This window comes from Sparus aurata, chromosome 7, assembly GCF_900880675.1.
Source record: "Sparus aurata chromosome 7, fSpaAur1.1, whole genome shotgun sequence".
Taxonomy (NCBI): domain Eukaryota; kingdom Metazoa; phylum Chordata; class Actinopteri; order Spariformes; family Sparidae; genus Sparus; species Sparus aurata.
Window position 1 is genome coordinate 18,540,044 of NC_044193.1, and position 21,817 is coordinate 18,561,860.

At 40.6% G+C, this 21,817-nt stretch overlaps 2 protein-coding genes across 2 annotated transcripts; both read left to right on the forward strand.

The window, feature by feature from the left end:
• The first annotated feature begins 745 nt into the window (after positions 1 to 745).
• Positions 746 to 12,371, forward strand: LOC115585522 (differentially expressed in FDCP 6 homolog). Its single transcript, XM_030423954.1, has 11 exons — positions 746 to 841; positions 2,531 to 2,671; positions 2,748 to 2,933; positions 3,829 to 4,056; positions 4,143 to 4,289; positions 6,894 to 7,002; positions 7,086 to 7,384; positions 7,482 to 7,648; positions 8,118 to 8,316; positions 8,969 to 9,059; positions 9,963 to 12,371. The coding sequence occupies exons 1-11, from the start codon at positions 746 to 748 to the stop codon at positions 10,151 to 10,153; spliced, it is 1,854 nt and encodes a 617-aa protein (XP_030279814.1). The 3' UTR covers positions 10,154 to 12,371.
• A 912-nt stretch (positions 12,372 to 13,283) lies between these two features.
• Positions 13,284 to 21,529, forward strand: ppardb (peroxisome proliferator-activated receptor delta b). Its single transcript, XM_030423544.1, has 8 exons — positions 13,284 to 13,732; positions 15,928 to 16,314; positions 16,394 to 16,545; positions 16,647 to 16,785; positions 17,126 to 17,328; positions 17,568 to 17,774; positions 17,868 to 18,111; positions 19,432 to 21,529. Exons 2-8 carry the CDS (start codon positions 15,987 to 15,989, stop codon positions 19,677 to 19,679), a joined length of 1,521 nt encoding a protein of 506 aa, XP_030279404.1. The 5' UTR covers positions 13,284 to 13,732; positions 15,928 to 15,986; the 3' UTR covers positions 19,680 to 21,529.
• Positions 21,530 to 21,817: the final 288 nt, after the last annotated feature.

Genomic DNA, 21,817 nt, shown 5'->3' on the forward strand with positions numbered 1-21,817 from the left:
ATTAGCAGTTAGCTAAAAGAACGTTATTGTTAAACTGAATAGGTCTGGGTTTGTTTCAGATATTATATTCGATATTTAGACTTATAAAGAAGAATGCCCACCTGTCTAAACTCTGTTAAAATCCATGGTCTCCTAGAAAAACCCAATTTTCAGATTCATATTTACGGTGACTTACCTATTACAGGTCCTGGAAGGCAGCACTACTGGAAATTGCAGTTACTCTACTATTTGAATGCAATTTGTACTTAACTTGATGAGTACTAATATGTTTTGCAATTGATGTACTTAAAAGTAACTACTTAAGTTACTTGTTACTTGTGCTGTACACCTTTATGTATCAGTAATGACAATTTAATGAAATAATAGAACATTACCTGATAAAATGAAAGTATTATCATAATATAACAGTTTAAATGGGACGTTCTCAGTACTAAACTATTTTTCTCTTGTAATGGGTTATTTTTGTGTTGTGGTAGTTCTACATTAAAGGATCGGAATACTCTTCTTTCTCCGCTGGAAGGCAGGATCAGAACACTCACGGTGGTACGATCAGACCCTCCCTATCCGTCAGTGACTGTGGACGACCTGCAGGTGTCGCTGTCAGCAGCCCGGTAAAGCCCCGTGCCTCAGTGACAGCAGCAGCACAACGTGGGTGTCACTTTGTCACCCAAGGGCCCTGTGTCAACAGCAGAGGGAAGAAGAAGAGACGCAGAGGAGGAAACCAGAGAGTAACGCGGCTGTAGACATGGACCTGCGGTCTGAGCTGCTCAAATCCATCTGGTATGGGTTCACAGCCCTGGATCTGGAGAGGAGCGGTAAGGTGTCTAAGTCTCAACTCAAGGTGAGTGAACTACCTGAACATTAAGGGACTTTTGTTTTGGTTTTTTTCGTCTGAAAAGTCTCTCACTCTCTTGCCTCATTTCCTATCTCAAATCATATTTCATCACGTGGGCTCGCTCTGGGGATGATGAGGTGAAAATATTTGAAGTGCTCAGCAACCTAAATGTCAGAACTGAATTTGTAATAGTTATACTTTGTTCTGTGCTTGAGGGAAATGAGGGTGTATGCCATCTGATATTGCTTATCATCATCAATATTTCCTGTGTGAAACGCAGTTTTTAAACCAACACGCTGTCCCAACAAGGAACAAATTTGTTCCCTATATTTCGAGTAGAATGCTTCACTGCTGAAAGAGGGCACAATATGCACCTCTGTTTGACAAGAGGACGAGAGTAACAGTTTGCTCTCAGTCTGTATATGAATGGGAGCCCTCATCTCCAAGCTGTGCTTGCACTGGGCCTCCGTGTACCAGCTTGTAGTGCAAAGGCTCCTCTGGCACTGGACCTGACCAGTGAACAGCCTGTTGAATAGAGTATCTTCACACCATGAGCCCATGTATGAAAAAAGAACATTGTTACAGTGAGAGCGAGGGCAAACTGGAAACATGTTGGTGACTGTTGTCTCTTGCCACAGGGCTTCAATAGAGCCACTGTATTTTTGTTGATCTCATCGTTATGTCACTTGGTCTTGGTGTGGACTCCATTTCCAGACACCTCCACGTTCCTGCGATGTGCTGCCTGCCGCTCCTGGCTCACAGTGGGTCAGCCTCATGACTGGGCTTATCCCCCTCATGCATGCAGCAGGCTGTGTACAGGCGCCGTGTTCTTTAGACACTCTAAGAAGCAAGCACTTTGCGTGCCGTGGCCTCGCAAATGGCAGATGTTGTAGTGCGCTCGAGCTTTGAGACAGGATGTGGTTATGGCTCAACACACTGAGACACTGGTTGTCTGATAAAATGCATCAGATATGTCAAGATGTTGCACACTTTCAGTTGAAGAAAATTATAGAAGTAAGATGCTTTTATAGAGTGAAACCCTCCTTGACAAAACAGTAGGAACACTGCTAGTATAGCAATATTAATATTGATAGTAGTACACTGATTACATGTAGTAGTTTGTGTTATTTATAGCTTATAATGTAATATTTTTGTAGCAGGTCTTCTTTCCATCTTTTAATTTTTCCTTCCCTTTTATTTATTTCATTTGACTTTTTTGTCACATTTCACTTTTGACTTCTATTTTTGCAGTGCTTTGATTCTCTATATAGCTTACTGCTTATCTCTACGTTTTCTGTTAGTTGTGCAGTTTGGCCTGTGAAGCACTTTGAGTTGCCGTGCAATATTTCCTGCTTTCTTGCTGACTTCAGCCACCCCTTTTTTAAAAATATTTTTTCACACTTCTGTATGTTCGGACAAAATTATTTTTAGGATAGCATGATGTTAATAATTCAGAATTTCTGTTCCCAAAAGTTCTGTTTCAAAATGAGCATTTTTCTGAATTTGCTGGCCTTTATTTTCTGAGGAAAACGTAAAACAATAACTTATCCCAGCAAACTCAGCTGTCCACGAGATAGTGTGTAATTGAGCTTTGGCAGTAATGTGACATTCACAAAGATGCCAGAAGAAAAAAAATGCTCCATTCTTTTGTCCTTTTTAAGATATGTTTCTGTCCTGTTCATTGGGATTTTTCAGGTGCTGTCTCACAACCTGTGTACAGTTTTATCTATCCCACACGACCCTGTCGCTTTGGAGGAGCACTTCAGGGATGATGATGATGGTCCAGTTTCCAGTCAGGGTTACATGCCTTATCTCAACAAATACATCCTGGATAAGGTGATAATATCACAACTGTACGCTCCTTTTCTAACGCTTTCACGGATGCTTCAATCTCTGCCTGATGTTGTTGCAGGTTATTGAAGGATCCTTTATTAAGGAAAACGTAGACGAGCTCTGTTGGACTCTTACAGCAAAGAAAAACTACCACACGGACAAAACCAGCAGCACTGTTCTGCCAGAGAAGGATGCTTTTCGACTTTGGTGCCTGTTTAATTTTCTCTCTGAGGACAAGTACCCTTTGGTTATGGTCCCTGATGAGGTGGGTAGATTTTATTTTAATTTCCATCACAAAACAGACACTTTATATACTTATATGCTACTTGGAACATGAGGTATTTTTTCAGTCAAAACACAACTGGACTGAAAAATTAAAAAAAATTCAAACAAATTTGCTCATCTTGAAGTTCTTGTTGATCGTGGCTGTGTGTGATGATAGTAACACCTGTTACTAAATTTAGCAGCATTGACATGTCAGGTTATTGTGCTCTGTTGTTTGGTAAATTACTGAGGCTGTAGTCAGTAATCTGTGACCTAAAAAAAAATGGTGTTGGATCTTCAACAACCACTAAACACACCCTTGCTGAAACCTTGTTTCTTGCCATCATGGAACACGCTGCTCTTTTCATGCAGCAGTGTGGGCTTGTTTCTCACTTGCAAACTCTCGTTTTGGTTTCCTGTCGTGTGTTTTTCACAGCTGCTGCCAAGAGACAGACCTACATTTCAAGGGCAGAGTAGTTTTTGTCGTGCTGAGTTTGAGAGAACATTGTTCAGTTTTATTTTGGTACATTCTTCACACACAAACCACTGGACAAAGAAATCTATGGTGTTATTGTACTACAGGAGTAAAAAAAAGTTTTCATAAGTACCTTTAATTAAGAAGTGATATAACTTAAAGTCTTGAGAAGGGCAATGTTGTAGGATGTGAGCTTTGCTGTGGTGCTTTATGGTAAAAATTGGAAACCACAAAATAATGTCGTACATCAATTTATTGTAAATAGGCCCCCAACTTTAGGGAGGTAAAAAACAACCTCAGATCATTCTTGGTTTGACACTTAGTTACTTCCTTCCTTGAGTACATTGCAGCAAAGACAGATCATTCAAATGAATCATGTTATTTCTCACTCTCAAGACCTTTGGTTTCTTTTCCTCTCCAGGTGGAGTACCTCCTCAAGAAGGTCTGCATGGCTATGAGTATTGAGTTCAACTGTGTTGAATTAGAGGACTTCTTTTCCCAAGACTCAGTGCAGCAGAGTGGCATTACTGTTTGGGTTTTTCTGGAGATGATGAACACCGGAAAGATAACCAGAGGAATTGATAAGAGCATAATCAGCATGGCTATAGAGGAAGTTTACAGGGAGATCGTTGGTGATGTCCTCAAAGAGGTACGAGGCTCAATTGTCAACAGAAGTCTGTGTTTTGGATGATGCCTTGCTCTGTATTGTGTCAATGAGTGTGTGTGTTTGTGCAGGGTTATTTGTGGAAGAAAGGCCAGCTGAGGAGGAACTGGAAGGAACGCTGGTTCACCTTAAGGCCCAGCAACTTGTCCTACTACACCGGGGAGGACCGCAAGGATTGCCAGGGCAACATAGTCCTGGATGGGAACTGCTGTGTGGAGGTAAGCAGCTGAAGAATACACACTGCTCATTTCTCTTTCTGAAATTTGAGTCAATATATGATTCTTAAAGCCAGAGGTTCACAATCTGGGGGTGGGGACTCTACCAAGGTGTTGCAAGATATGGCTAAAAGGATCACACGTTGGTTCACAGATGTTTGTTTGTCATGACTTACTAACCCTAACCCTCCTTTTTGGTTTTTCTTGTGAATTACTGGAAACCCTTACCTCTTCAGGACTCCGGGAAAATAATTCACGTACAACCCTTGAGACAAAAAGTCTAGTTTTAGTTGAATTGCTCAGACATGTGCAACTAGTTACTCGGAGTTGTGAGGGACTGTGCGAAAATTATTGTGGTGAGGAGGAATGTAGAACATGATGTTTAACTTATTTTTTAAAAGGAATGGCCCTCCATGTGCTATGACAATTTCCTGTGGAGCCCTTTCTTGAGAAAACTTGAACAATAGAAATAAATTAACACTACTGAATTAGAACAATTTTGGCATTCCTGACTAAAATATAATGTATGATGACGTATTTAATGTACCTTTAAAACCTTTAAAGAGTACTTAACCGGTTTAACATTGCACTCCGATTAAATTTCCAGAATCACAGAGGATCAAAATCAATGCAGCACAACCAGAGATATCATCTTTTTATTTCATGTATTTAGGCTTGGGTTATTTAAAGGTAACCATTATCGTGAGAGGACTGTACATCACCTTAGATTTTGGATATCTTCGTATCCTTTTTGTTAAGGCTGCATTACAGTAAAGTTATGTAATTTTCTTAACTTACCAGATCATTGTTCTTCTTCATATACAAATTGTTTGTACCCACTTAGTCATTATATCCACATTACCGATGGTTGTTTACCAAAAATCTGGTCAGCAACATTGTAAAATTTTATTTTGTTGCCCAGATCTACCATGTATTTAATGCTTTTGAGGTAATATTGAAATATATATCTTATAACATCATAGTGGGATATTAATTTAAGGCCATATTGCCCAGCCCTACTAGTATTCCTCTTCAATGTCAAAATCTGGCACCAAAATTATCTGGTGTGTGTTATGCTAGTAGCAGCTACTGTAGCTTCATGACTCCATCAAACATGAGGAGGGGGCTACAGAGGTCTCGTGACCTCACTTCTTTCTAACTCCATGAGCCCAAACATTAAGATTTTCAAAGGTGCTCCCTCTGGAAACACAAAAGGTTTTTACAACTTACTGCAGTGGTACTCCTCAAGAGCTCTGAACAGACGCATACAAAGTGGTGTTCCACTTTAACGTGTTAATGGAATAATATAGAATTATGGAAAACATTTGATCACTGAAAAACCATCTTGCGATGGGATCACCCCAGCTGCTACCACGAACAACATGATGACATTTTGACCAATGACAATAGTCATCATTGTAGTCATCACTATATCATTACGTACTCAGAACTCATGTATCAGACCACACCTAGGTTGGAACCCTGCCTTCATCTTATACCGATTTTCCACCTAATTTGGGAACACAGGTTCTTTAAATGCGGGTACCCATGCTAAAAAGTGCCCATTGACTCAGTTGTGATGCTACTGAGTCAGTGGGCTACTGGTGACAAAATCTGTTGACTGACAAATAGACAGACAGAAAGACAACGGGCAAAAAAAACACTTACGTGATTCCAAGACCACATTTTGCTGTGATGACACACAGACTCACAAATTGTAAAACATTCAAAGCTGATGTGGTTGCAGCTGGTAGTAATGTGTCCTGTTTCATTACACATTTACATATTTTCACACATCTTTACCTCACTGTTCAGCTCTCTTTTAAGATGCAGATTAAAGTGAAGTTGGGAGCTGCTCTAGAAAAGCGACAAATGACGTGGCACTAATTGCTAAAGACCCTCCCCCTCTCTTCTAAAGAATTTAGACTACCCTCCCTTTAGCAAAGGGAAAAATACATAACCCTCCCCCCCTTTCTAAATCTCCCCACCCCCAATACCTTTCAAACAGTCCCCAAATAGACAGTCATAATCCGGAAAGGTTGGTAATGATCAAGTCTATTAAAAGCACAACAGTTGGATACTGAATGTTGCCTTGTTTGACAATCAGATTTCAGATTTCCTCACAGAAGTGAACTGAATCTATAATTAGCCTGCCACCCTCACTCCCATGAATGAGTATGGATCATTCATTCTGAATATGAAGCCTGCAGCAGTAGCTGAAGTGGTTGTTACCTTGGCTGTTTTTTGCCGGCTGTTGACATGAACACCAAGTCAATTATTAGCCCATCAATGCCATTCAAGTATGACAAACAAAAATCTGCTCAAGTTCTGTTATTTTGTCAGCGAGAGCACTACACCCTTGCACCATGTGTTACACCCAAGGAAAACAAGCAACCATTCTAAAATCATGCTTTATTATAGGAAGTAGACGATGATCAAATAATGTTTGGTCGTTCAAAATGGATCAAAAACGTCCTTTTCCCAGTGAGTTCAACATTTTTTTTTCTAACATTTAAGACATGGTCACAGCACATGTAAAAAAGAGAACAAAACAATGCATGACGAGGTGGTATTTATTGATGAATTAAATATTTTGTCGTTAAACAGGTGCTGCCAGACCGGGATGGGAAGAGGTGCATGTTTTGTCTGAAAACCCTCTCCAAGACTTATGAGATGAGTGCCTCAGACACCAAACAGAGACAGGAGTGGACTACAGGTCAGAGGAGACTCACATTCACTGATATTGATCACTTATAAGTCAAAGACCCTCATATCAAGTAAATGCCATCTTCTTCACAGCGATTCAAACAGCCATCAGGCTGCACGTGGAGGGGAAAAACTCCCTCCACAAAGATCTGAAGCTGAAGCGACGTGAGCAGCGGGAGCAGCGGGAGAAGAGACGGCAGGCCAAGGAGGAGGAGCTGCAGAGGCTTCGGGCCCTGCAGGAGGAACGGGAACGCAAGTTGGCGGAGCTGGAGCTGCTAAAGGAGGCGCAAAAGCAGGCTCAGGCCCTCCTGGAGCAGGACGAGCAGAGGAGGCGCCAGCAGCATGAACAGCTCCAGCGGGCCCTGGAGATCCAGCTGCGAGAGGCTGAGGAAGTGAGTGTGGAGGCAAAGAAGAAGAAATAAATAGTCTGAATTCAGAAACAGAAAGATACGAGTGATCATTCCTTTGCTTCCTGTTGTGCATCTCAAGGCTCGGGTCAGTATGCAGGCGGAGATGGCTCTAAAAGAGGAGGAGGCAGAGAAGCAGAGGAAGAGGATCCAGGAGCTGGAGGAGATGCAGAAGCGCTTGGAGGAGGCGCTGCAGCAGGAGATCAAAGCCAGGCTGGATGAGGAGGCCTTCCGTTTAGCTCAAGCAGGGTAAAGTGTTTCACGTTTCCTCCCATCATCACTAACACATGATTACAGACATATAAAGACTTTCACAGGACAATAAGCAGTCATTTGTTTGGGTTAAGAGGCTGCAAACATTCATCTGTGAGCTGTAGGTTGGGAGGTGCTTTTGTGTGTAGGCAGCAGATATCAAGCTCAGCTGTTGAAAGGAGTTCATGTTGCGTTATGTTCCTGAGGAAGTTGAGCTGCCGACAGAGGAAGTTGTTAAATGCTGCCATCAGTCAGCTCTATTGTGTCGCTGTTTCTGCGCTCTCTAAATCTTTTCAAGTGAAAACATGTCTGATAAATGACCACAAAAACAGCTTCAGCTTCACGCCTTGTGCAGCTCTGCTCACTGTAATGTGTTTAGACATCAGATCCTCTTCAACAGCGACAGCCAATCATGTTTTTTGGGGGGAAAAAATTAGAAAAATGTTGCGCTCTCTGTTGTGTCCAGGTTACTGGCCGAAGAGGAGGAGAAGATGAAGGCCCTGATGTCCCTGCAGGAGGAACAGGAGGAGTACATCTTGAAGACACAGAGGGAGAAGCAGGAGCTAAAACAGGAAATGGAGAACAAGTCCCGGGCCCTGGACGAGGCGCAGAGGCAGCTTGAGGAGGTCCGCGCAAACCGGCATCGGGTTGACCAGGATGTAGTGGTAAGAACCAGAACCAAAACCAATTTATCTGAAATGGTTCTTACTGGGGATCTAGTGAGATACAGGAAACATTGAGCCAATAGCATTATCTGCCGCATTATCTTTTCGCTTAGATTTTATTTCGAACCTCCATTAAGTTGAATTCAAAGTCCACACTACTCTAACTAGGGTTAATTCATTTTGTTTGGTAAAACTGAAATAAGATTTAAAATCTTGTTTACAAAGATGACTGAGGCAAGATGGCTGCATCTCCTTCTCGTTACAGACAAGACAACACATTACAGTGTACAGCATGACACAGACTTTAATGAAAGAAAACATTACAGCTGTTAAGGTCTGTCCCTCAAAACAGTTCAATGAAGTCCAACGAGGCGTTTCAAACAACAGACAGAAACCAGCCTAAAATGTTTTCTTGGAAAACTTTCTGTGATTCATTCTGATGCTTTGATGATGGTATCACCAGTCAGTAGGAGGTTGGTCTGCTTTGCTTATCTGTCTTTAGAAGAGCCAGTTCTGTCTGTGCCCCTTTAAATGTCAAAACATTTTTCTTTCTACTTTGATGTGAAAAGATTCTTAGTACTCGTATTTATTGGCTGTGGTTGGTGGTAATGCTAACATTAGCTGCATGTGTGTTGCCCTTATTCTCTGACAGGCTGCTCAGAGGAAGCTTCGCCAGGCGAGCACCAACGTCAAACACTGGAACGTCCAGATGAACAGACTGATGCGACCGATCGGACCAGGCGGTGCGTGTCCCATCTTCAAGACGAGATGCTGCATTATGTGACCTGACAAATTTGAAGCATTTAAAGCACTTTGTTTTGGACCTGTCACAACAGGCAAAAGCACAGGTGTTAATAATAATATGAACGATGGCTGGACTCCATTAAGCTGCTTTCGTTTCATCGCCCTGCTAACAGACCCATAGTTAATGTTATTAGTCACATGTGCTTTTCCTACTATCGTCGCATTGCAATACAAATGGAAGGCTAGTTGTGACTCGACGTACAGATAATCAGCTCAAGGAAATGCAAATTACTGCATGTTTCCATCCACTACTGTAATGAAAAAATGACAACGCTAATTCCCAAAAAGTTGGGACACCGTGTTCAGCATAAATTAAAACAGAATGAAATCATTAGCAAATATTTTTAGACCTATATTCAGTTGAATATGGTTCGAAGACAAAATGTTTTATGTTTAAACTGATAAACGTTTTTTGGAAACAGCATTGCCGTGGAAGAAGTTGGTGTCATGTGAAAAATCCCCTTGCAAACCTCAAATGGCAGAAAACAATGTGGAAAATTCAACATTCAGAGTGTACAGCAGGTTACTAAATGCCAGCTTCAAAAGCAGTGGCTGTGGTTGGGTTGATATTTGATGTAGATTCAAGCAAAGATTAGAGTGACTCCATTTTCTTCAAAGAGAGAGATTATTTGTCAGTACATAGATGATGATTTTATTTCACACACTGATCTGTAAATATATACTTCCTGAAATTTGGTTACTGTATCTGTTACCAGTGAATTCCTTCTCAATTTTGACATTTACATCTTGCAGCCTCTGTGTTACAGACCTAAATCGGACTTAACTCGCCTGCTGTAAGCGCTCATTTCTGTCTGTTTTTGTGTTTGTGCTTTCCTTTTCAGAGAAGAGACCGTCGTTAGGAAGCTCCTTCTCAAGCTTCCAGGTGCCAACACAGAGAGATCCAGGACTGCGTCTCAGAAGGAGATCAGGATCAGAGGATCGGGATGAGGAGAGCAAAGAAAATGTTGACACTCGAGCTTCGTGTGAGAAACGCCACTCCCACACCTCTAATGGAGACATGGATATCCCCTAAAATCGTGAATCAGAGAGGTTGCATGGATCACTGCAGGTCACTCTGCGAGGTTTCTCGACAGGAAGTGCAAGAGTTGTCAGTCTAATGCGTGAACATTAAGACAACAGTGGAACATCTGCACTTAAAACTGAATTTACCGTACTAGCATTTCTATTAAATGTAGAATTAACTGACCTCATTTCACAGACGGCGGCAGTTTAAAACATTTTAATGAGAAGTTGAATTCACTGCTCGACTAATGCTCTGACTGCAACCTGTGTGAGGCCTGCTCTGGACATAAACGATACCTCAGTGCCAAGAAAATGAGCTGTAAGCAAGAAAGTGCAAAGGAAGTTGAGATGTTTAAAGGCTTTTTCTTACATACAATACAAGGAAGCTCATTTGTTCAGCTCTGTAATATAAAAACATAACCATGTTTCATTTCTATATATGTATTTTTTTGGGGGGGGTAGGAGGATGGCTTGACTTATTGACATAAAAAAGTTCAGTATTAGTTTACCGCAGTTACAGTCTAAGAGTATCACTCTTCCTAAACAGGAAAGAGAGAGAGTGTTTAACTTCCTGTTTCTACTGCCAGTTAACATAATTGTAAATAAAAGAGTGATTTGATGCTGTAACCTGATTACTGCCTCTTACTCTCTTTACCGTGTTAAATTATGTGCAGAATGCAATTCAAGAAATTGTAACTGATACTTTACGTAGTGAATAGCTGAACGAAATGATATTCACATTAATGAGAAACATTTCTATGTAAAAGATCACAGAGTGGAACGTGCTGAATGTGCAAACTGCACGTCCGCTTCAGCTGGAATTTGAGTCTACATCATCTGTCCAGGGATGTGTCATCACACATCATGACTAATTTGAAGTTTTTGACGCACGAAAACCCTCAGCGCACATGACAAACAGCACAAGCTACATGTCAGCTAGATGGGATTTTTGCAATCCATAGCTGGGTTATAAAAAACAGACACGGAGTGTGCAAACTTAAATTGTCTGAAAATTGCATGTAGCAGATGGCTGTAGATCAAAAGTAAAAGTAAAACACAACAGTAATCCGTTTTTATCTGGACTGTTTCATGAGGGATGTCATCATCTTTGATGACAGAACCTTTGAATCCTTATCTTTAAAAAATAATAATTTAAATGCATAAACCATGGCTGGATTAACCCGCTAGTGGGGTGGAGGGCAATAATTTCCTGTTTGGGCTCCATTCCACCTTTTTTTAAAAACATTTTTTAAAATATATAAAGATAATTTTCTTTTTTGTGATCTTATACAAAGGACAGATGAAGAGAGACAGGAAGCAGGAAGCAGTGTTAAAGAGTGGGGATTACGTGCAGCAAAGGGCCACAGGTGGATTGAAGTCTGAGCCACTGAAGCAAAGACACACGCTCTAACAACTGAGCTACTGTGGCACCCCTGCATAGTGTTTTTATTCTGGAATATCACATGATCTCATGGTTGTTAATTTCCTAAATTAATTTAAGAATATGCAACATGAAATAAAAACAATAAATATAAAAATATACTTTGGCACAGACTTTCTCTTCAATACAAGGTCTACAGATTAGTTTTATTGGTTGTCTTGTTGGACCTTTTTGTTTACTGTTTGTTATTATTATCACATAAGAGCAATTGGGTACATCCCAGTGCATCTAAAGAAACTGACCACAGACCAAACAAAAAATAGAAAAAAAAAAAAAATCTGTTGCAGTTTATAATTTATGTCGCATCATGAAATAAACTGAAGGCATAGTTAAGATTACTCATATCCAATGACAAAGTCCACACAATACATGTACACACAAATACATATATCCTACACAAATATACGTACTCATACACTCACTTCATGTACTCATACATACAATTACAGGCATATCGACAAACACTTACTTGTGCCTTGGACATACAGATATATGCATATTCCCACACATTGCAACATTTGGGTTTGTGCAGACAAGAAGAAAAAAAATAGACTGTCATGTTGTGATAATGATGTTTACGTCTCCTTTTTTGACCTTCTTTATCTCTTTTTTACCATGACTCAAAGTGTGCCACCCATGTTCAAAAATAAAACTCTGTTCCTTATTTCTATTGACATCCTTTTCGAGAACCACTGATGCTTAGATCCTGTTGGACCTATTTTTAGAGACTCAAAAGGTACTTTGGACGGCATGATAGGTAATAAAACTCATGTCTAAAGCACCAAAAGTGTAATAGTGTTCCTTTCATTCCCTTAATGTGTCCACTAATGCATTTATGATGTATCAATAAGCATCAAATGCCAAGCAAAACTCTCAATTAAACTTGAGATTATGCTGCACAGTGAACCAGAGGCTTTTGAATCCAACTCTATGGAGTTAAAGGGCAACGGCACCAGTTTTACACATTCAAGTGTGTCCACAGGTCTTGGAGAGGAGTGGAATAAAAAATTTTTTTTTGTTTTTGTTTTTTTTTTAGATAGTATAAAGCCTGTCATAATTAATTGCCTCCAGTGATGTCACTCAGTGGCTAAGTGGCATTTGGGGTAATATAGGCACCAATTTTGAAAACAGTGTACCAGTTAAGCATTGTATTCAGACATTATGAAAAGTGACAGACAACTTGAGGTATTCTGAATAGAAAGTCTGTAACGCCAGAGATGGTGGTTGAATGACACATATATCATGAACGTGTGCCTCATGGCAGCCAAACCAGCAAAGATATCAGCCATTCACCAGTGAGAGAAACATGGATTTCAACCGATTGGGTACGGCCCCATTGATTTAGAAAACGCTGAGTGACATCAGTAGAGGCAATTTCCAAGATTACATGCATAGTCCTCTGAAACCACTTCGTAGGTTTTACACTACTTTTTTCACATTTGCAGTAGCACTCTCCAAGATCTGTAAACACACTTAAATGTGTAAAATTGCCAGAGTGACCCTTTAAACGATTTCATTTATTTAGACCAAAAATCTGAATTTTGCCAGAAGGGGTTTTTAAACCACACGTAGGCTAGTTCTGCTAATATGATTAAAGCTTGTTAGTTTCAGTGCAGATGCAGAATAAATATTCCTCCTCCAGATTGCAAAAACAACAAGTGCATATTAGAGTTAACAGAGACCTTGATGTGTTGTGTGAGTGTGTGTGGGGGTGCTATGTACTGGCATGTGACGGTAGTCGAGGAGGAGGAGGAGGAGGAGGAGGGAGTGAAGCAAAGCAAAGCAAAGCAAAGCTATGAACAACAAGGAGAGAGTCGGGGAGGGATTATCAGTTAACTATGCTTATCTGCATGTGATATGGTAGCGACGAACAAAAGTGTCCAAACCGCTTTTCCTTTCAGCCTGGCTGAGCTGTTCGTCAGCTCGCCCGCTAACTACATGCAGGCCTGCGCCAGTCTAAGTTTATGTTAGCAGTCTGACGTTAGCTCCCGCTGCTAGCTAACTCCTGCTGGTGACTTCAAACGACTTGTCAACAGCCGATCGATCGTGTTCGGGATTCGGGACTCTCCTCGACACTTGCTTATTTTATCCTCTCGACAATTTCACGCAGGGTAAACATCTTCCCCACCAGCAGCACTATTGGGAGAGGTAAGCTAACTTGGCAAGTCTGCTAACGTTATTTTAAGGCACACACGGGAATGTGGGTCAGCCACGCTAACAGCTAGTAGTAGTACTCAGTCAACATTCAAGGTTAGTAGCTAACTAGCTAAGTAAGCTAGCACTCTTCGACGACCGAAGACAGACTAAAGCTCCCTACTTTTACGATGAATATTGTTTTTCAGTCTATAGTATAAGGCAGCAGTGTTTATAACTCCGCTTTCCTTTCACCTCTTGTATTTTTATACCCAGTTACAGTCCTGTCAGTGACTCATACAATTCACAGGGATATTAGCAGATATTTCCGAGAACCAGTGTGACAGGTTGGCTTGAACGACAAGTCTTAACAGTTCTACTTCATCTCTGATGTTATCCTACCCCCATGAAACCATTTGGAAACAAAGTTCAGCCTTTGTTCTTCTTCTTAACCATCACGTAATGACAGAAAACATTAATACATCTTTATTAAGCAGGCGTTGTGTAGTATGTTTGTCAGGGCACAGCTAGCTACATACATGGACGGATTAATCCACTAGGGGGCCGCGGGGCAAATATGTAACCCCCACCCTGAACAGCCCTCTCCTCCACCGCCCCCACCAGCGATCAACACTGCTCAGTGTGTACATAGTGCATGCACCCTGTCCCCTTAGAAGCACCCACCAAGTACACTGTGCACCCTACCACGGATCTGAGGCAAACAATAATACAGATGTCTTCCAGCTCCAGTAGAGACAAAGTTTACTTTTTCAGATAGAGGAGAACAGGCTGAAATGTTTAGGACAGATTAATGCCAGAACAATAACTGAGGCCTGCTAAAGAATCATGAGTTGTTGATCCTGTGTGCTGATAGAAACGGGGCTTTTATATTTTTTTGAACACATACTCTGATTGGAAGCTAGTTAGCAGGGGTGAGCGATGTAAACATGTTTTTATATTGTGGTAGCTGCTGCCTTAACACCACTGGGTGTACTGTGGGGATGTTGTTAATCAATGAACGGACCCCTTTGTGGCTATATTAGATTTTTATGTAATCGTTGCATCAATGTAATGACGTGTGTCTTAATGAATGAACTTTTCAGAATCATGATATGTATTCATATATCGGAAATACTTAATAGATGAGGAGGAGATAAAGTATGTGGTAGTTGCTCCATCAGAATAGAAACATCACAATACAGATGTAAATAAGATATAAATAGTGAAAGACAATAAGACATAAAATATACAAATATATATAATGTATATAAAAGTACTAAAATAAAGACTTAAATGTAAAAAAAAATAGTGCATTAAAATCATATGTGACAACTTTGTATACATATAGAAATGGACATGATACTACAAATAGAGCTGTATAGATTTGTGCCTGGTACTACACTGTAACTATAGTGTGTTGATGATATTGAGTTTTATTGCAATACGTTATAACTGACAAATGGTAACAATATAACTAAGTGTTACAAACAACAGCAGAATGTTTCACAGATACAAATTTAAACAAACTGGACGAGTTGAAGTATTGCACAGACGTTGTCCTGTTTATGAGTATTGTATTACGAGATTGATATCAGGTTATACCATGACATATACCATGATAGAGGATTTATGCACATCACCCTTTTAGTAAGATGTTGCAAGTCCATCTTCAGGGCTCTCAGTGGCTGGGGCCTCTGCTTGTCTGGTCCACTTGTCGTGTGAGTAATCCAGGCATGCCAACACAGCATGCGTATATCATGTCATAAGCCTATTACTATCAAGGACATTCTCTGGCTGCTTAAACATAACCAGTAGTAAGGGACTGAGTTGGGGAAAGGACACCTTAATAAATACATGATACATGATTAGTACATGCTCTTATTTCAATTACAAGTGACTATATCAAGAAGACCGAAAGTTAGATATCCACACTATATGCATTTTTACCCTTGTGCTTACATAAAAAAGGACTTTAAGGGGAGCAATTTGGCTCTGCAGTGTGTTATGATAAGCTTTACACTCAGTTTAGCTAGGTCAATGGACTTGTGGGGCTGTTAACCACTCACATGCGGGATCTAATAGCAAAGTAGAGGATTTGTGGACTTCTGAAGCCAGTTAATAGTTATCTGGTGGTCATTTTGGCTCTGTATGGAATCCACATAGCTGGTTTAATATTGCTTATTTAAACAGAGTATTTAATTCTTCAATAGTGGGGCTATGATGGCAACGTGACAGGAGGGGAGCCGCTGAGTCAGCTTCAACAGGAACCATGGAATGGTTTCAGGAAACTGCTACAGAGCAGCACGACAGGGTGAACGGCTACTGCAACCCCAAATCACCCCAGGACACAGCCGATGTCAGGTGGACCCCACCGGAGGGAGAGTCTGGAGGATCAGACAGCTGCGGGGGGACAAGTGTGTCAGAGCTGACGGACGTGCAAGAGTTAAAGGCGAGGGAGAGTGAGGATGAGGAGGACAAGGAGGAGAAGGAGGTGGTTCCTGCCTCTAAAGGCCTGAAAGGGGACCAGGCCAAAAAAGAGAAGGAGAGTCCGGAGGAGAAAAATAAGCAGAACAGCAGTGCAACAACAAGCTACACAGGTAAGATTTTTATTTCAAATTCTCGTGACTCACTTGATAATTGGTGAGCCTTAATATTCTTTTCTTTTTTTTTTTGCAGACCTGTCACAAACATCGTCACCCTCGCTTTCAGAACAGCTGCGTCTTGGCCGAGAAGACAACGCGGGGGCTGGGATCAGCGTGGAGTGTAAGGTCTGTGGGGACAAGGCCTCTGGCTTCCACTATGGTGTGCATGCCTGTGAGGGGTGCAAGGTAATGAATACAGTGTGTCTATCACAGCAGAATAGCTATATGACATCCAAATTTTATGTCCAATATGAGTTGTTGAACCAGTTTCATTGTTTCTCACTCAGGGCTTTTTCCGGCGAACGGTGCGTATGAAACTGGAATATGATCGCTGTGAGCGTTCCTGCAAAATTCAGAAGAAGAATCGTAACAAGTGCCAATATTGCCGCTTCCAGAAGTGCCTGTCTTTGGGAATGTCCCATGATGGTGAGAGGAAAAATATCTTGGCAAATAAACCCAATGAATTCAGTCATGTTATTTTAAATAATAAAGATAAGTCTTTTTACATTTCCAAGATTTTAATTGAATTGAAAGTTACTGATTAAGATTTAGCTGAGAAGAATGTTATAAAATCTAATGTGAGTAACAAACTGCTCATATTTTTCAATTCCCTTCTAATCTCTTTTGAAACCTCTGTGTTTAATGTTTTTATTTTATTTACAAAAGCTGGTATTTGACTAACTTAGAAGTATCAGAACCCAACAAAGGGGTTTACTCCTGAAATGTCTACTCAAAATAAGACCAGCATGTGTGTGTGTTTTCTTAGCGATCCGATATGGACGCATGCCTGAGGCGGAGAGGAAGAAACTTGTGGCAGGTCTGCTTGCAGAGGAGCTGAACGTCGGTAAACCAGGTGGCTCAGACCTGAAGACCTTGGCCAAACAAGTCTACACAGCCTACCTGAAGAACCTCAGTATGACCAAGAAGAGGGCCCGCAGCATCCTTATGGGCAAAACTGCCAGCACCTCGGTAAGTTCAACTTTTAGAATGACTTCAAATTTTGTCTTGTTCAGAAGTTAAAACATAGTATATTGTTTAATATCATTAGAAAATATGTAGAGTACCGAAACGTACCTGTTCCTCAACACCCTACGATTCAATAACAATGATAATAATTAAAAAAAAAGTAATTATAGGAATATTTTATTTCTGAGTCTTTGAAATTATAGATGGTAATTCAAGTGAAATTATATTTCTCCTCCATTTAGCCGTTTGTGATCTACGATGTGGACACACTCTGGAAGGCAGAAAGTGGTTTAGTATGGAGCCAGTTAGTCCCAGGTGCACCCCTGACCAAGGAGATTGGGGTCCATGTTTTCTATCGCTGCCAATGCACCACGGTTGAGACCGTGCGAGAGCTCACCGAGTTCGCCAAGTGCATTCCAGGGTTTGTGGATCTCTTCCTCAATGACCAGGTGAGTCACTGTCCACTCAGTGTGCTGCACAGCAATATGATCTGTGTGTTGCTTTTTCAGATTATGGAACACTTGTCTGTGTGCTTTCTGCAGGTGACTTTGCTGAAGTATGGTGTACATGAGGCTATTTTTGCCATGCTGCCCTCTCTCATGAACAAAGATGGTCTGTTGGTCGCCAATGGTAAAGGCTTTGTGACCAGGGAGTTCCTGCGCAGCTTAAGAAAGCCCTTTAGTGAAATCATGGAGCCCAAGTTTGAGTTTGCGGTCAAGTTCAATGCTCTGGAGCTGGATGACAGCGACCTGGCCCTGTTTGTTGCTGCCATCATTCTCTGTGGAGGTGAGACTGAAAAGTTTTCTTGAGAAGTATGTCATTTTTTTTTTTGTTATTTTCAGGTTATCTGCAGGTCTTGAAAAGTCTTTGACGTAGATCAAGCAGAAGGCCTTTTGAGAGGTTTCTTTTTCCTGTTGTTTTGTCTGGGCAGTATTTTGTTCTGCGCTACCCACGTTTGAGATGCACAGAGCTTCTCGCTTTTTGGCAGAAGCCCTCTGAACACCTCAAGATGACAAAACTTTAGCTTTGAGAAAAGAACCTGACACCATCATCAAGCTTTCCCTCACTCCTTAAATAAGTTTAATATTAAGCTTTGAACTGACTTTAAACTAATTAAGGCGAAGCTCCTTCACCAGCTGGTGGTACATTCTGTGATGTCTTTCACGGATCATCATTCCCTGTGTGTAATATAATATTTGGGAAAAGCTTTGCACCCTCAATGGTTGTCAGAGCTCTTTTATGTAGGTGTTGTGCATTCACAGTGTGGCTAACTATCTGCTAACTAGGAACTTTACTACTTGTAGCTAACTAAAATCACGCTTGTTCTAAGGACAGGTGATTCGGTAGTTGCATAGAAACATTTCACTTGGCCTTTCTTTTAAATTGTAGGCTTCGGAGCGAAACAGAAGTGCCTTGTCTGATAGAGCCCTTAAAAAGCATTGAATTCACTTGTCATAAAATAGATGATTGTTAAGCACTGCTGGTAAATACTAAAAAAATGTGATGTGATACAATAAATAATTATAGCCCATATCATCCCTACTGGTTTTCCATCACATTTTTATACTCTGGTAAATATGATTGTGTTAAACTGTAGAGTGATTTACTGGATGAAGACCGTTTGTTTAAAGCCTGTCATTAAGCGCTATTACCCCCCTTCCTTCTGCTATCTGCATCTACTGTCTTCAAATTCCCCATTGGGACATGAAACAACAACAACGTTCAAGCTAGCAACCTACACTCTGAAAATGACAACTTACAAGAACACTAACCTGCTTGCTAGGGACCTTAACTTACACTAGCTTTCAGCTCCTGCATTGTCTTTTGGGGGGATTTAGCCATTTTATTTTGCATCCATTGTTGCATTCTTGGGTAAAAACATGCAAACAAGCAGCTTTTTACCCTATACAAGAATGACAATTGGTGCAGCTAGACTATTCTCCAATGCTGACATACACCTGTGGAAATAGGTCTGACAATGGGAGGCCAGATCTAGTCAGCATTAAAAAAAGGTCCTCAAATCTTAAACTGAACTTGGTAAATCCTGCATTAACTCAAATTATGACTTATCATAAGGTGTTGTTGTTTGCTTCCTTGTTCTCCCAGATCGTCCCGGGCTAATGAACGTGAAGCAGGTGGAGCAGAGTCAGGACAGCATCCTCCAGGCCCTGGACCTCCACCTACAAGCAAACCACTCTGACTCAGTCTACCTCTTTCCCAAGCTGCTGCAAAAGATGGCCGACCTCCGTCAGCTGGTTACTGAGAACGTTCACCTAGTCCAAAAGATCAAAAAGACTGAGTCGGAGACCTCGCTCCACCCTCTACTACAGGAGATCTACAAAGACATGTATTAGTTTCCTCCAGCACAGACTGCTTTTAGCAATACTGTTACAGACTCAATTTACATTTATAATAATACACTGCATTCAGTACAAGCACTGTTCCACGTACGGGCATGGATTTTTAACATGTGCAGATGAGGCAGAGTCACATGGTAGGGCTAACACAATCAGCAAAGTCTTCTCAATGTCAGCATTACCCTCAGCACAGTAATGTGTGTGTGCGTGGTGTGAGAGTGTGTGTGTGAGAGAGAGAGAGAGAGAGATGAGCATCTGGAATCATTTGCTGCAAGTCCTAGTTTCCCACAACGTTCACTTAACAGAGAGAATGATATGTTTTCTCACTGAGGCTGCTCCTATTACATTCTAATAGCAAAACTGACCCCAGAGCAGCATCTAGAGAGAGCGCTTCTCCTCACGTGTGAAGGGAAAGCATTTCACGTTCTTACACCAGTGGCATAGCTGAAGTAGTCAAAAGCCGCCGTTTGTACTGTGCAAGAGTTTCTTATGATGCCAATGTCTTTGGTAGATTGATTGTTTTCAGACTTTTTGGTAATGCTGAAGATGCACAAATCGGTTTTTGTTTACATCATTGTCATCGTAATCATCATCATCATCATCATCATCATCATCATCATCATCATCATCATCATTAATGATCACTACTTTGCCATTTGGTTTTAAGAACACAAACTGGGCTGGCTCCAGCAGTGTAGAGCTCTCTCAAAGCAGCTTTTCTGTGCAATACCGTTTCCATTTGTCAATAAATGTGGGAGATCCAAGTTCTGTAGGTTTTGTCTTAAAGCCATCTACCCGAGTGGTAACTAATGGACTACGTTGCACAGATTATGTTTCTGAAGCTGACACTAAACACATGACCCATTGAAGTACAAGGGACCGCATGTTTGTTTTTTTCTTTATTTTGACATGCAAATTATCACAAACTTGCCATTTTAAAGGTTTTTCTTAGTTTATTCTGTGTAATTCTGTTACTAATTATTTGTAATTGTTGATCATATTTGTAAGGGCAAAACATGAATTATCATCTTGTTTTATGTATTATTAAGTATATCTGTTCTTTTTCCTATGCCTGCCTATGTAGGTTGTACCAAATATATCATCAAGCATACCAACAAACTGTTCCTTGATGAGGAATTTGGATTTGGCGCCTTAGCAGGATTTACATAAAACCAGCATACTGTTCCACTCCGTAATTGGGAAAATTGATGATTAGAAGTTGACATCAAGCATCTGGTATCATATTTCTGTACTGACCCGAGATATAACCACGGTCCGAGATTTCTACCCTTTTTGTGTACTGTCTGATTTGTCTTGTAAGGAAAGGCACAAGTGTAACAGCCTTACAATACTGTAGCCAGGATTCATAAGTTACAAACTACTTTCTCCTTCATATTCTGTAGGATCTCTTTTTTTCACTGTACTTCTTCTGAATGGACTTCAGTTTGTGGTGCACACAGTCCACCTTCAGAAGTCTCCTCTTGTGCTCTTATTCTGTCTTGATCCCTATCTACCTCTAATGTATCATCTGTGACATTATTCCACTGTCTCATCCAATCGCTGACATTATTTTTGCCTTAATTTCCTGTTATTGGTACAAATTTGATAGTATTGGATGATGTGCGGTGTGCCAACATAGCAAGAGGGTGTGGATGGATAAAACAAGAAAGTGCAACAAAAAAAAAGATGATGTAAGCTACCTCTATGCCTGTGTAAGTGATGGATTGACATATTTGTTTAAAAAACATGTTAAGACTTGAAATAATTTCATCCTTATAGTCCCATGTAACCTATCTGCAGATCTAGTTTAAGTACATCTCACTTATAAACTTTATTAGAAATATTAACACTGATTTTTCTCAGTTTTTTCATCATGAAGCAGATTTTATGTCTCATACTCATCTGCAGTTTATTAACCTTTTCACCTGTTAATGTACACCAACGCTCAAAAGTTTAGTGTCCCCCCAAAAATGTCATGTTTTCCATGAAAACTCACTTAAATTTATCAAAATAGTTTGCAAATGGATATCAACATAGTGAGAAATGATTATACTTGAAATAATAATTTTGTCCTTCAGACTTTGCTTTTGTCAGAGCATCCATTTGCAGTAATTAAAGCCTTGCAGACTTTTGGC

Bases quoted from the DNA above. Each gene is read 5' to 3' on its own strand.
- ppardb (XM_030423544.1), top strand. From the start codon at position 15,987: ATGGAATGGTTTCAGGAAACTGCTACAGAGCAGCACGACAGGGTGAAC. The intron at 17,775-17,867 runs GTGAGTCACTGT...TGCTTTCTGCAG, and splicing joins ATCTCTTCCTCAATGACCAG to GTGACTTTGCTGAAGTATGG. The intron at 18,112-19,431 runs GTGAGACTGAAA...TTGTTCTCCCAG, and splicing joins TGCCATCATTCTCTGTGGAG to ATCGTCCCGGGCTAATGAAC.
- LOC115585522 (XM_030423954.1), top strand. From the start codon at position 746: ATGGACCTGCGGTCTGAGCTGCTCAAATCCATCTGGTATGGGTTCACA. The intron at 4,290-6,893 runs GTAAGCAGCTGA...GTCGTTAAACAG, and splicing joins ATGGGAACTGCTGTGTGGAG to GTGCTGCCAGACCGGGATGG. The intron at 7,649-8,117 runs GTAAAGTGTTTC...TGTTGTGTCCAG, and splicing joins TTCCGTTTAGCTCAAGCAGG to GTTACTGGCCGAAGAGGAGG.